The sequence below is a fragment of the Apaloderma vittatum genome, unplaced genomic scaffold, assembly GCF_000703405.1.
Source record: "Apaloderma vittatum isolate BGI_N311 unplaced genomic scaffold, ASM70340v1 scaffold24940, whole genome shotgun sequence".
Lineage (NCBI taxonomy): Eukaryota > Metazoa > Chordata > Aves > Trogoniformes > Trogonidae > Apaloderma > Apaloderma vittatum.
The window spans coordinates 41,021-55,177 of record NW_009695506.1 but is presented as its reverse complement, the minus strand read 5'-3'; the positions used below and the strand labels follow the sequence as shown (position 1 = coordinate 55,177).

Sequence of the window (14,157 nt, the reverse complement as noted above, 5' to 3'; positions counted from 1 at the left end):
GTATAAACACTCAGAAGAAAGGGGCCTCACAAAAGATAGCAAAGAGATACGGCATACAGCATTCACAGGGCTCCTCTTACTCCTGCCATTCTCACTTCAAGCCTTCATATATTTATTTTAAACTCTTATTTGAAACAATACTGAAGAATCTTCCTTGGTGACCTTGTTCCTGGTGGTTCTTTGTGATGGCCCAAGCTGATGCCGCAGGGCTATCCTGTGTGGGACTGGCTGGTCCCACCACCCGCACACGGGGAGGAGTAAGAGGCAAAATGAGCACCCAGCAGTAAAAGGTATTTTCTTGTCCTGTATTTATTTAACCATCGTGTATGCCGGACCATAATTTGACACCTAAATAGTGTGATTGAATTGGTTTGTTTGTTTGTTTGCTTTAAATGAGCTGCTGGGAGTGGTGGGGAACCATACATACTGATTCGGTACGGAAAATCTTAGGCATTATACAGATACAAATTCCAGATGAGTTAACTTCAGTAGAGGTTAAGAAAATGAATGGGTTTTTTTATGATGCAAAGTTGTAGTCCAATGCTTCAGCTCTATGGAGCTGTTATGTAAAAAAAAAATAAAACCCCCATTTTTTTCTTCTCAATATGTCCCTAAAGAAAAGTTGTTCTGAAAGTGCTGAGTTTATTCAAGGTTGCTAGCATTTACAACTTGACAGTTTCAGTGGGGCATATAAATCTCTAAACAGCAAAAGAGTAAATGGAAATCTTGAGTTAGTTTAGTTCTTGAATTGGCACAACTTCCTTTTTCCTAAAGTTTATAGCTGAAAAAATTTTTTAAATACCTACTTTTTTGGTTACACTGCTGTTCCTTGGTTTAAATCAAGTGCATGGCATCCTGGTTCACTATCTCCAACACACTTCTTGGAAAGAATACCCTGTAGAAAGACTGCTACTCATAAAATTTATATTCTTTAAACTCTGGACATTGTTTGTAATGTTTTTTTATTGTTAACCTAATTCTAAATCGTTTGGCTACAGTGCTTTATTGATGGAGCTACAAATAAAAACTCTAAGCACATGCCTTTTTTCTTTTTTTTAACATATCGTGTGTTAACACACAGCTTTAAACTCTAATTTAGAGTAAGAATGTTTGCAGTATGTGTTTGCAGTAGAAATTTGGAAAAATTCACAAATGTAATAAAGCAATGAACCATAAACAAAAGAGGTATTAGTTCTTAATGTTTCCTGTGCTCTGGGAGATGATAGGTAACACTTCATTTATCGTAAATCATCTCTCTACAGCTGTTTTTTTCTTTACGTAGGTGAAGATGTCAAACCATTTACTCCTGAGAAAACCAAGGAAATTGTGATGTCTCTACAGCAACCTGCAATCTTCTGTAACATGGTTGGTGACTGGCCAGCCCTGCACTGGACTGCAAAATACCTTTCCGCGGTGTTGGATGGACAGACAATCCAGTTTAGGCTAGGTCTGAAGACAGTGGATTTAGGTGAGACTGAGGTGGACAGGTGTTACCTGTCACAACTCTCCTCTTTAGGTTCTGCAGTCCTCTGCCTCTCTGTCATCACTGTTTATTCTCTAACGTATTGCTTTTCACTGCAGGCTTTGTGTTCAGGACATGGGATTTGGCGAGCAGTGGAACTCTCCTTTTTCTGTTTTGTGTGTGTGTCCCTGGCTGGAGGTCGTGTGGGTAACACAAACATACAGGAATCAAGCGTCTCAGTTTTCTTTCCTTGATTTGTAGTGCGTGTGTTTCGTTCTGGTCTTACACATGATGCAGTTGTTCGTGTGAGCTGAGCTTCCTGTGTGTTAAAGAATAAGTAATTAACCCATCTGTCTTGATTTTTTTATTTGCAAAATGGTAATTCTCATCTCCCTCCAGAGGTTCTATAAGACTGTGGTGGTTTTCAGTACTTTAAGATCCTATGGTGAAAGATGCTTTTGAAATATAAAGCGTTAGGAAAATCATTTGACACCAGTACAATAGTTTAACCCCTAACCCTCCAGATTCACTCAGATGTCTAGGAACGTGCCATGGGAGAAAGGCAATTTTTGCACTTGATTTTAAATACCGCAACATCATTTTCTGTCTGTAGCCACACACTATTAGTCATAATCTGTCCATAGACAGAGTTTCATACCAGGAAGGGAAGACACAGGAAAGGTGCTCCAAGGTGGCAATCTGCTAACCACGGTAGAGGTTATGCATTGCTTTATATGTCCCCTCTACATCCTTTGCCCTCCCAACCACATACCAAAATACATTTTGCCATGAACTTCCTCCTTTTTGCCTAAAGTGTGTTGTCTCCCTTCAGTCTCTGTTTTGTTTTGTTTTTTCCTAGGCTGCACAAACTCAGTTCTTAAAAAAATGTTCAGTAGGTCGTGGTTTTTTAGACCCCACCTAGGTATTCTTCCTATACTTTTAATCTTCTTCAGTTGGACTACCTCTTTCTTGGAATGTGGGCTCTGCACAAAGACTCCAGATGAGGGTCTGCCAGCTCCTATGGAAGTGGTAGGATTACATCACATTATCTTACTTAATAACATTGTGTGAAATTTGCTTTCTTCACAGTATCATGACCATATTATTTCATGTTCAATTTTTGCAAGAGAAGTGATGAAACAGAAAGAAGTGTTAGAGGGAAAATGCTTTGCATTTTAGGATTTCAAAGCATTTTACCAGCATAGATTAATGATTCCTATGCCATTCCTGGGAAAACAGATGTTATTTATTCACTTTCACCAGATGTGATAACTGAAGGGTAGAATTAATATATTGGTACACCTCTTCACAGCGATATCTCTATAGTTCAATGAGGTATCAGCCAGTTCTTGCACTACATGTAAAAGGCATCCTGTTGCCAATAGGGAAGATGTTGCATATATGACATTTCCCTTAATACTTTGTTAATATATCTCCGTAGTAATATACAAGGTGTATCAGATCAAAGGATAGTTTTGATCTTAGTTTCCATTAATTAGTAGGCACTTTTTGAGAGCCAAATGGTTATGCTAGCTGGTGATTGATGGAGTGTTACGTAGCTAAGCCATGAGTTGATGCTACGAACTAAGTAGGTAAGAGTCATCACTTAACAATAACTTGTAGTCACTAGGGATATACAGTGGATTTAAATTGGAATTTGTGTCTTGAAGTTGCATCTATCCTTATTTTGCTTTTTCCTAAAGGCATCAATCCCCAGGCAGCATTCAGTTTGTCTCCAGGAACCTCCATTATATGCTAATATGAGCTACAAATGTCTTCAGGAAGATGGGTAGAGCCTTCAGGGGTTATATTGTAACTGAATGAGACCTGTGATGCTATAAAAAAATTTGCATTGTAAGGATATATTAGTGAAGCCATTAGCCACACCATCTCAAAATCTGAACTAATGGAATACATTTAATTCCCTACCGTCATCTGGAAGGTGGTTGATCATACTCTTGCAGGCTTAACATTGTTTTTCAATGAGGGATTGTTTCCATTGTTCACACTAACTTTCCCAAATGAAATGGAGGCAGTGATGTGGCTAGAGAAAGCAACTAAAATTGTATTGATCTCTCTGCATATTCCTTCCATGTTTCCAGTAGATTAATTGCCTTAAGACTAAATGAGACCACTCCTGCCACTGAGTCAGAAACATGTAAAAGAAAGAAACTCTTCTCCTGCTTGTAGGTATATTTTGATGTCACTTTAAAATGGCTGCTTCGGAGTTTCTGAGATTATTTAAGACATGAGGTTCATCTGGAAGATCCAAAATTATTTGGGACCTCTTACTATGACGACTTCTCGTCTTTGTGTAGTGCCACATCTGCAGCCTGGATGGGGATTCCCAAACTGAAGATTTCTTAGTATGAAAAAGGAAGAACTGCAAATAGGGCAACTTGGTGCAAGTTGCTTGGATCTTATATTTGCTTTTCTTACTAATTTGGAACTTTCTGATGTGGAATGTGCATTGGAAACATGGAAAACATGGGAGCTAGCAGTATTATTTGTGTGAATTATTTGCACCTACCTAAGCTGGTGTGTTTGATAGTATTCTGTTTGATTACACAAGTTAAATGGTATGTGTCCATAAGAGGGGAAGAAGATACAGTCAGAGGATTAAGCATTGACAGAGATAAGATACTTCCAGAGAGAGTGCTAGCGTTCATTACAAGAACAATGAAGGTGCTATTAATCAAGAAATCCAGTTCCAGCCACACTAGAAGATTTGTTTTTCTGAGGTAGGTTAAAGGGTGGGCAGCCGCTACAGAAGTTGAGTTTCTGGCAGAAAAAGTTCAGCATTATAGCCCATCTATCTGATGACTATGGGGAGCACACCAGCAATTACAAAGGAGGAAGAAGGCTTCCACAAAACTGACTTCTGGATGCAGACATTTCTTAATTTGACCATTTTGTCTGTTTCGTGAAGTGAAATGAATAAGCAATGAGTTTACTGTGAAGAAGCTGGAGAGAACAAGAGGTTGTCATGCTGATCAGTCATGAGTCACAAGATCTCCAGAGGAAATTTCTCTTAGAGATGCTGGACAGAGCTGATGCTGTCAGATCCGCAGTTGGACAGAGAAAGGCTGCAACTTGGACATCTGCCCAGGAGGTTTTACCACTAAGGACAGCAAAAGAATTCAAGCCTCTGACATTTGATATAGAGAGGGACTGCAAAGGTGGCTGTAAACTCAGTAGCCGGATAGGAGGCTGAAAATATAGCACAAATACAATATGCTGGATAGATGTCACGTAAAGCTGAGATTTGAGGTGGTTATTGGAGTTAGATGCGAATGGCCATTTTTTTTGTTTGTGAGTGTGCCTGTGCTTTGTTATAATTTTGAATGACTATTCCTTGCTTGGATTATGCTTTTAAATAATTTTAATTCCCCAGCAGCTGTGAATAGACATTTAGTTTTCTTTTGAGTTTAAAGAAATGGAGGAGACGTGCCACTAGCATTCTTACTGGAGCTTTAAGGTATTTTCCAACTTGTTTTTCCACATTTCAGTTGCTATACACTGCAGGCACTGTCTTTCTGAGTAGAACAGAATTTGGTGTCTGTGAGGACCAGACCTTAACTAAGGAGGTGAGCTGCTTCCTCCAAAAAACACTTCTTCCCTCTCTTCTTCTCCCTGGTTTCAATCTGTGGCATTCTGTGGGAGAGAGGAGGACATGTCACACCTTTGGGTACCATGTCATCAGGCAGCACTGGTATCTTACTTTGCACTTACGTGGCTTGATCTACAATTTATCAGTTACAAAAGACCTTCAGGTTTTAATCAAGTACGAGCAAACTGGTTAATAGCGTTCTTGCTTTCAGCTTCCTGCTGCTAACATTTTCAGCCTAGTTGCAGTCTACAAATCCCTCTAAGCAATCTGTCTAGATTGCCCGAATATGGTTTTTATTACTGTTTATTTTTCCATAAGCACACGCACCTTGGTGCTGAACAAGTTATAAATTAAACCAAGAACCCTGCCCTGAGGAGAATGTATTCTAGAAGATAGTCTTGTCTTTCATAGTGGGAGTTTTTTTTTAATGGAGCTCAGAGTGAAATACACTGTGAGGTGGAGGGAGCGTTATTTCTTGCCCTTAAAACACCTGTTTCTGAGTTATCTTGGAAAAAGAGACAGTGTCCTAAGCACTCTTTGTTCTCATCAAAACAATACAGATACTGAGCCACCTTCAGTAGTGCTTGTATCTTTTATCTGATTTTTCCATCAGACCATCTCTTAATAAAATGATGTATATTGCCTTAGTGACTGGGTGTCAGGAGAGGGTACTGGACTGCAACACAGGGAATCAGATACAGGGGGTTTTGGTTATTGCAAGACAATTTATACATCTTGTATACAGTTCTTAGGTAGGGAGCCCTTGTACTGCGCAGACCCAGGTTACAGATTGCTGAATCAGTGGGGCTTATCTAACATTTTAGTTAATGAATTTGATAGTGAGGGGAAGGCAAACCACAGCGTAGGCTACTACAGTGTAATGGCAAAATGGTGGTGATTAAGGTTTGTAAAAGCTGTTCTCCCGCCCAAAGGGAATAAGAACGAATGTGTGAGACTGTGGGAATTGCTGCACTAACAAAATGAGAGCGGTAAAGAACGAAGAGCTGCGACTGCACAGCGATGAAAGGATCCATTTCTGAGCAGCTCTGTGCAAGTTACACAAGGTTAAATTGCAGCTCCGTCATTGTCACTTGTGCAGGCTGCAGTAATTTTTTTCCCAGTAGTAGTTATAGTAAAGTAATATTTTTCTTTAACGTTGGATAACTCTTTTTGAAGCTGGCACAATTAGCGGCTGTGGGAAATTAAGATCTCCGATTAACCACAATTAAAGTGTGCTGTGATGTGGGTTATCTTGTAGGCTTTCCCAGTGACCTGACCTTGAGCTGAAAGGCTGTATCAGTCAGCCTGACCAAAGCATGACGGGAGCAAAACGCTGCTGGTAAATACTTTTTGTATCTGCCAAGGAACACCGCAATATGCTTTTGTCAGTCCCAAATGAAAAATAAGGACACAGAGCATTTTAGATGGATCATTGTCACACGTGTGGCTCCATAAATTGTTTCCTATGCATTACTGTGCTGATTTGGTTATTGCTTTAGGAAAAGGTGAACATGTCCATCTACATAAATCCACAGAGACAAAGTAAAGGGTGCACAAATCCTTGTGTGCACATTCGCAGCTCACACTCAAGGAGGAAGACGAAGCAAAGGACAGGCTCTTAGTTGTTTAAGGAACTTGGGTGTATTATTGAGTTACTGTGCTGAAGGGTGCCTCACACATGAACAGTAGTCACTATCAGTGTGCTTTTACCTCACAGCAAGTTCCAGGTAACAGCCATTCACTTAAACCCTAATGGAAAACCAATACCCTCAGATTTTAGTTGTGACTTAGGCAATGAGAACCATTTTATTGACCAGAGTCAAGCCACATAGTTCCACTTCATATCTCATGTTGCATTTAGCCAGAGCTGAGAGAGAAACTACATATTATTTTTACTGGTTCTGTGGTCAATCCTCCTGTAATATTTGACTTTTCTTGCTCTAGTTCCCCAGTTTGAAACCAGGTGTAGCTACGTGAAGGCTACACTTGAAGAGTTTTTGGCTTGGAGTTCTGGGCAGCCTTCCTGTCTCTCTGGACCATTCAGTTGTTACGAGTACTCCAAATACTGGGCTTATGCTGACTACAAATACATTGCCAAGATATTCGAAGACAAGCCAGAAGTTTTCCAGGTAAAACATTAATATTATTTCTTCCTAGTTTAATCATCGCAGATTATCTCTCTGTTCCTGCAAATCTCTGCTCCTTTGGCCATTTATTTTAAAATTTTGAAATAAAAGCTATTGGCTCTTAAGCTAATGGAGCGCTAGTACCAAATGGCAGCCATCTAAAATTCTGGGTTTGTTTATATGCACGAGTTAGGGCTGGGCTGGCTACTAAACGTGGACAGATGCTCTCTAAGCCTCTCTCCCCTCCCAAAACGGATAGGAGAAGGGAATGAGGCAGAGAGACTTACAGGTTAGGAAATCAAAACTAGAACAGCTTAAATGAAACAATAATGGCAATAATAGTGAAATGACAAAAATAAAGAACTATATACAACTATATCGAATCTGACTCCCCCCACCCCGATAGCAATCCCCACTGATGCTGCAGAGCAGGTGGCCCTGGGGAAACCCCAGGCTCCGCGGCTGCGGGAGCTGGATAAAGGGAGCTGGATTCAGATCAAAAGCAGGAGATCGGACGGAGTCGTCCCCAGATGCCAGACATTGCATCACTCAATTTATACTAAATATGACGTATATGGAATGGAATACTCTTGTTCGTCACCTGTCCTGTCTATTACACCACAGAGGTGCAACCTTTTACTTCCTTGTTACCCCTCTTAATACCTGGCACCCCCAGCGTGGCACACAGAGCCAGCAGTGGCCTTGGTCACTATAGCAATAAGTATCAGCAAGAGCCTTTCTGCATCCCAGCCCCAGGCAGTAACTGCAAACATCAGGTGTTCTCACTGCCAGTAGCAGGCACAGTCTGCAAAAACAGGCTGCTGACTTCAGAACGGGCAGCCTCTTAGAAGAGACTGAACTGGAAAGTAAAAATCCCTAAACAGAACTGAGGTTTTTAGCTAAAGCCAGGACAGCATAAAAACAATACCAGAAGTGGCAAAAAACAACTACATGACTGGCAGCACTCCCCTTCCCATTTAGCCCAGCATCATTTTGTGACTGGGCAGGCTTGGGGAGCAATGAGTCCGGTGCGTGGCCTCTGCAGCTGCACACCTTCCCTGCACCTCTGCAGAAGACAGAGTGCTGAACAGAGTGTGGAGGTGACAGGCAGCAGACATGCCTGGCACATTGCAGACTTGAGACTCTGCTTCAAGTAGCACAGTTCCTTCCTTTAACAGTTATCGCAGAATCACAGAACAGTGTGTGTTGGAAGGAACCTTAAAGATCATCTAGTTCCAGCCTCCTGCCATGGGCAGGGACACCTCCCACTAGACTAGGCTGCTCAAAGCTCCATCCAACCTGGCCTTCAACACTCCCATGGAGGGGACTTCCACAACTTCTTTGGGCAACCTGTTCCAGTGTCTCAGCACCTTCACAGTAAACAATTTCTTCCTTATATCTAGTCTAATGAAATATTAAATAAATGTAAAATAGTAGCATAGGTTAACTGTTTGTGAAGAGGAGAGATTCTGAGTCTGCAGGGTTAGTATACCTTGATTGTCTGTAGAAGCAGTAAAATACATGAAGTAACCTGTCCATGGAAGTACGTAATCTATGATAATTTCCAAATGCATACTTGTAGGACACTTACCTGGCTTATTTTCTCTTGCTTTCTCTATGTCTATCTGCTGTTTCAATGTCCATTCATGTTTTTAACTCTCCTTGCAAGTTGTAAGAGAGTAAAATTAAGGATAGCCATACAAAGGGTGCATTTTTTCAAAAGATATAAAGAAGGAATAATAAGTGAAGCTGTATTCATTTCTGTATTCCCAAACATGAAAATGGAAATATAATTTCTTGCAAACACTATCACTGGGATGACAGTGTGTACTGGTAAGCCCCCTCAAATTAACTATTTCCTCAGAAACCATTTCCCAGGCTCCTTATATGTATTTTATTCTTTTATACCAGTAAAATTAGTATTTTACAGCGCTTAGTCTTTTTTCAGACTGTCTCCTTTCCTGTTCTGTGGGTTGGAAGGTAAGGTCTGGATGCAGAGGCCATCCCACCTTTCTTCCTCCCTTCCTAAGAACACTGAACCACAACGAGGGTCACAAAAACCTGGGCTGCCCAATTCTGGTACTGGATTGTGTTGTTTGAACTAAATTGGGAGCTCCAGGGATGTTTTGGGCTTGCTCAGATCTTTGAGTGACTTCCTATATTTGTGGTCCTGCTTTGGTCTTCTGTCTTTCTGCCTCAAAAGATGGCATTTTCCTGATATATATGCACCTATATACACACAAGATAATAGCAGCTCAGAAGACCTGAATAGCCTGCTGCGTTATTTGATCAATAAAAACACACTTGAAGGAAAAAACCATTTTCCTACCTCCTTCTTCCCCTTGCCCCCATTCAAGAACAAAATTGAGACTCCAGGAATTGCATTTCTGTGCAGGTGTCACACCACAACCTCATCACCTGACCTATAACAAGCAACAGATTGTACTGCAATTTTAGAATAGACACACGTAATGGTTATGCCATGGATTTTTTTTTAAAGCAGAATCTGGGAAGGAGAAAATCAATGGTGTTATGCAAGCAAATATGGTGCATGTCATCTGCCGGTTTCACAGGCATGGGAGTGAAATGCGTCCGTCAGTTCCAGACTCATATGGCTTTTGAAACACTGCTACACAGTTTACACCAGCCAAAAGAGTTCTTTGTGGAATTTCTCTTCCATTCTTGTGTGAATTTGGTGGTAACCCTTTTTTTTTCTTTTTAGATTTTATTTAGATTTGCGTAAGGTGATTTGAAGGGGAGAAGAAGGCCAACTGCACTGTTATTTATAGTGATGAATAGGGCCATTTAGAAGTTGTTTGAAATTTAGATTGCACTGTTTATCATTTACAGTTGTGTGGGCTAAGGTAATGATTCCATTATTCTAATCTATGAGCAGTATCTAGCATCTTACATTTTTTGTTCAGTTGATATTTCATTACAGAATTTGAGGTATAAATCAGAAGCAAGATATATGCATGAAGTTTAAATAGAAATGAGACCTTTTGAAGTGACATACGGGTACAGATTAACTTCATTATAAGCAGCAAATGAAATAAATATAATTCACAAGTAATGTGCCATCTGTTATGGTTGGAACACCTTTTAGTGAATTTCTTCTTCCTGTGGTTTTTTATTGTAGAAAAGGAACCCACTGTGACAAGATTTCAGTAATCCTACGAGTTCCTTTTCAGTTCATTGGTTAAAAATTATTTTACCCATAATCGCTTCAACTATTTACTAGCTGTAGCATTCTCAAAAAGTTCTTTTAAATCTAATATTGATTATGTGTGCTTTCTTTTCACTTAAATTGTAACAAAATACAAAAACTATTTAGGTGTGAGATTAAAGTGTAGAGATGGAGTTACGCTTAACTTTATCACTGAAATAGTTGTATTGGATTTTAAATTTTATGGCTGCTGAAATCTATAGGAGCATCTTTTTCTTTTTGATTTTTTGCTGCCTTTGACAAATGTTTATATTACACTTCTGCGGTTTTTTCAAGAGATATCTTTAAAATCAATAACTCTGAAATTCAGAATCTTTAGCAACACCTAATTTTTGGGAAGGCTATCGCTCATCTTGAGGGTTTCCTGATACAGAGTCATGGTGAAGTCATCCTTATAATAATGTCTAGCTGTAGTTTTCCTCATCCATAGTTCTTAAACAGGGATAGTCATCCACCTGTCTGCAAGCAGCTAGCTTACCTACCTAAATTAGGAGGCTAGACTCCTGTTTTCTCTTTATAGACGATGGAAAGAGAAAGGCTTTTCCAAGGCGTGATTGAGAGGGCTTTGACAGGAGCCAACCTTAAATTAGGTTCCTAAAGTTAGATGATGCGAATGACCCCAAAGCACTTTAATGAAATTAAGCAAATCCTGTTACTTTCCTTTCAAGATGGGAAAATAAAGCTCAAAGACTAACTGATTTGCCTGAGACCATCAGGAAGCCAGGAATTGAGTCTGTTTCCTAAGGCTCAATCTGGGACTCCAACGAAAAGGCACCAGCATCCCTGGCCAGTATACTTCAAATGCTTTCCAATAAACAAATGAAAACGCCCTGCAGGTGGCAAGGTGAGCTATAGAAATGTGGGAAAGCTTTATCCACGCTCTGCAAAGCCATGCTGCAAAAGCCTTGACCTATCTGAAAAATATTTCACTGTCCGTCGTTCCAGCTGCCATCCCCAAGGGATTGCTTGGGGGAGGATCGATGGACTGGAAGGCTCCAGGATCACATTCATAACACATGCATCCCTGTTCTGCCCTTTCTCACCATATAATCAAGCTGGTTTAAGTTCACTGCCTCTGCAGTTGCAAAGGGAGAAGAATATGTCCGTTAAATAAGAAGAAACTTTTAAAAAACCAAGCTTACTGCTGAGTCAGAGATGGGGTAAAGTGTGCATTTCCAGAATACATGAAGGAAGCAGAGGCAGGAGCATGGCTCGATATGCCACATGGATTATCAAATTGGTCAGAAAGGGAATAGAGGTTTTTCCTTCCTACCTTTCGTTCTTAAATGCCATATATCAGAAATTTTCTAAAAGCAATTCTGAGGTTGGGTGAATGGTTGAGAGTGGAGGAAAGAAAAAAAGACTGTTTGAAAAGAAGGAAAAGAAGCCACGTGTGGCCACGAGCAGTTGGGCAGTCCTTCTGTAGAGCAGCTATAACGGGTAACTTGAGGGATATGAAAGACTGGGATGAGATCTGGGAGGCTGTGCAGTCAGGCAGAAAAAGAAAGTCAGCAGAAGAAATGCTACTAGAGAGGAGAATTTTGGAGGCCCTGCATGTGGGAACCCCACCAAGGAGCAACAGCAGCTGGGGGTAAAGAATGACTGAGTGGTGGAAGGAGAAGAGGAGACTCAGAAAACTGAGAGTAGGGTATATATCAGCTCAACAGCTTACTTAAATAACCTTTTCATTGCTGTAGGATATAAGGTGGTCTGACTTTGGCTTTCCTGGAAGAAGTGGAAAGGAGAGCACCCTCTGGATTGGTTCTGAAGGAGCAAACACCCCCTGCCATTTGGACTCCTACGGCTGCAACTTAGTGTTGCAAGTGCAAGGAAGGTAACAAGTGCATATACGAATAACAAATGCAGAAAAAAGTTAGAATGTGCTGTAAAGTTAGTTTTGGACTGTTGAGTATTAATTCTAGGTCTTGATTATTTTAGTTTTCTGAACTGTCAGTGATGGAATAGCATCAGAAGTAGTATAGGAAATGGCAGAACTTCAGAGGCTGGAGTTTGACCAGGGCACAGAGGTAACACTAATTTACTTCTCTTTGAGAGAGATTTTTCCTGATCTATATGTTATGTGATTCAATAATAAATGTGATAAAATCTTCGTAGTATTAATGAATTCAGGAATTTGGAATTAGGAGATAGAGAGTTAAGAACAAAAAGCTCAGAAACAAAATAGAAATAAACTACTTCAGACTTTTACGATATTCTCTGTGCAAGAGCCTCTAATAGCCTGCTAGAATTAATTTAAACGGGGGGCATCAGGATGGGAGCAGCCAGCTGTGAGCAAAGTTGGAAGGGACACTTCAGGCTCCAAACTAATTTTCAAGCATGTGGCTTGTTGCTATTTCTTTCTGCCTGTTTGCATGCTGTCTTTTATTTTTTTTTCTCCATTGTTATTTTTTCTCCTTCCCTTGCCTATCAGCCTCCAGAGGTTTTGTTATCTGTTACTGCTAGAGTAATGCTAGAGTAACAAAACAAGTTGCATGTATTTTTTAGGTTTGATAGTATATAGTGGAAGGAATAATTTACTGGCAGGATTTTAATGTGATTAATTACTCTGACATTCTATAGAACAGTAAAATCCTGGTGGTCTTGTGATTAAGGTGCAGGATTGGGAGTCAGGTGTGCTGGTTACTACGCTGGGCAGTGCCACAGGCTGACCAGCTTTAAGGCCTGAGGCACATGAATTTGCCATCACCTTATCTGTAAGAAGGGTAACTGTTCAGCTCTCAGGCAAGTTTTCATTCATGTTTAGAAACAGCCTTGAGATCCTTGAGTGAACATGCAGCAGGGACACACAGCGTTTTGCTGCAACTAGTCCTGTAAACTTCAGCTTGCACCTGTAAGCATTATGCATTGGAATCCAGACACTTAAGTGTATTTAGGAGCCAGAAATCTCATTAAAAACCACAAGACTTACATGCCTAAATATCTTCTAAGAATCCATCTAAATACTATGTATACTAAATAAGTGCAGTGACCTAGCAGACCCGCCTCTTTGATCTCAACCTTCAGGTGTTTAGCTGGAGCCAGAGTTCCAGCAGCACCTGGCAATTTTGCCTGCATTCCCAAGACACTTCCTCCCCTTCTGGTAGAACAAATCCTTGTTCCTCTCGGGGAGAGAAGCAGCCTAAAGCCTTTGCATGGCCTGAAGAGACAAAGTTGTTTTCCTCTTCAGAGCAAAGCCTATAAATAGATTACAAACTTTCACAAGCTTGTGAATCCCTTGCCTCTTCAGAGCAGAAAGATTCCCTTTTGAGACTCACAAGCAAGGCAGGCTTTGTAACAGAATATAAGCTTATGCTAAACTTAAATAGATTTGCCTTTGCAGGAAAGCCAGGGACGACTCCTTAGTCCTTTGTTGTTATCTCAAATTTTCTCCTTGCATCCCTTGGGCTTCTTAATTTTCACTTCATGGTACTGCTTTGTCATAAGCCTGCAGAATTAACCTGTGAGCCTCCTAACCTAGCTATTCTTTTCCCCTTCAGAGGCTCTAGTCTGGAGGGCAAAATAAAGTTGCAATAGGGCTTGAGTCTCAAGAGAACTACTTCTTACACTGTGCACCCAGCAGCGGCTTTGGTAATTACTAAGAAGCGTCAGCGGCCAACGGCACTACCCTCTGTGCCGATCTCTGCCGTTCTGGCTATCCTGCTATTCTTGTCTCTTTTGTATTTGTGCCATTTGGCTGCTTTTCTCCCATTTTCAAATCTGTGACTTAGAAGTG

General features: G+C 40.6%; 1 protein-coding gene across 1 annotated transcript in view; it reads left to right on the top strand.

The window, feature by feature from the left end:
* Positions 1–1,282: 1,282 nt before the first annotated feature.
* The window catches only part of HSPBAP1 (HSPB (heat shock 27kDa) associated protein 1), a gene marked incomplete at its 5' end in the record, with an annotated part of 24,766 nt that continues 11,891 nt past the window's right edge, over positions 1,283–14,157 (top strand). The window contains 3 exons of the mRNA XM_009871560.1: positions 1,283–1,468; positions 7,017–7,201; positions 12,122–12,258. Coding sequence (XP_009869862.1) covers positions 1,283–1,468; positions 7,017–7,201; positions 12,122–12,258 — 508 coding nt within the window. The remainder of the gene's footprint in view (positions 1,469–7,016; positions 7,202–12,121; positions 12,259–14,157) is intronic.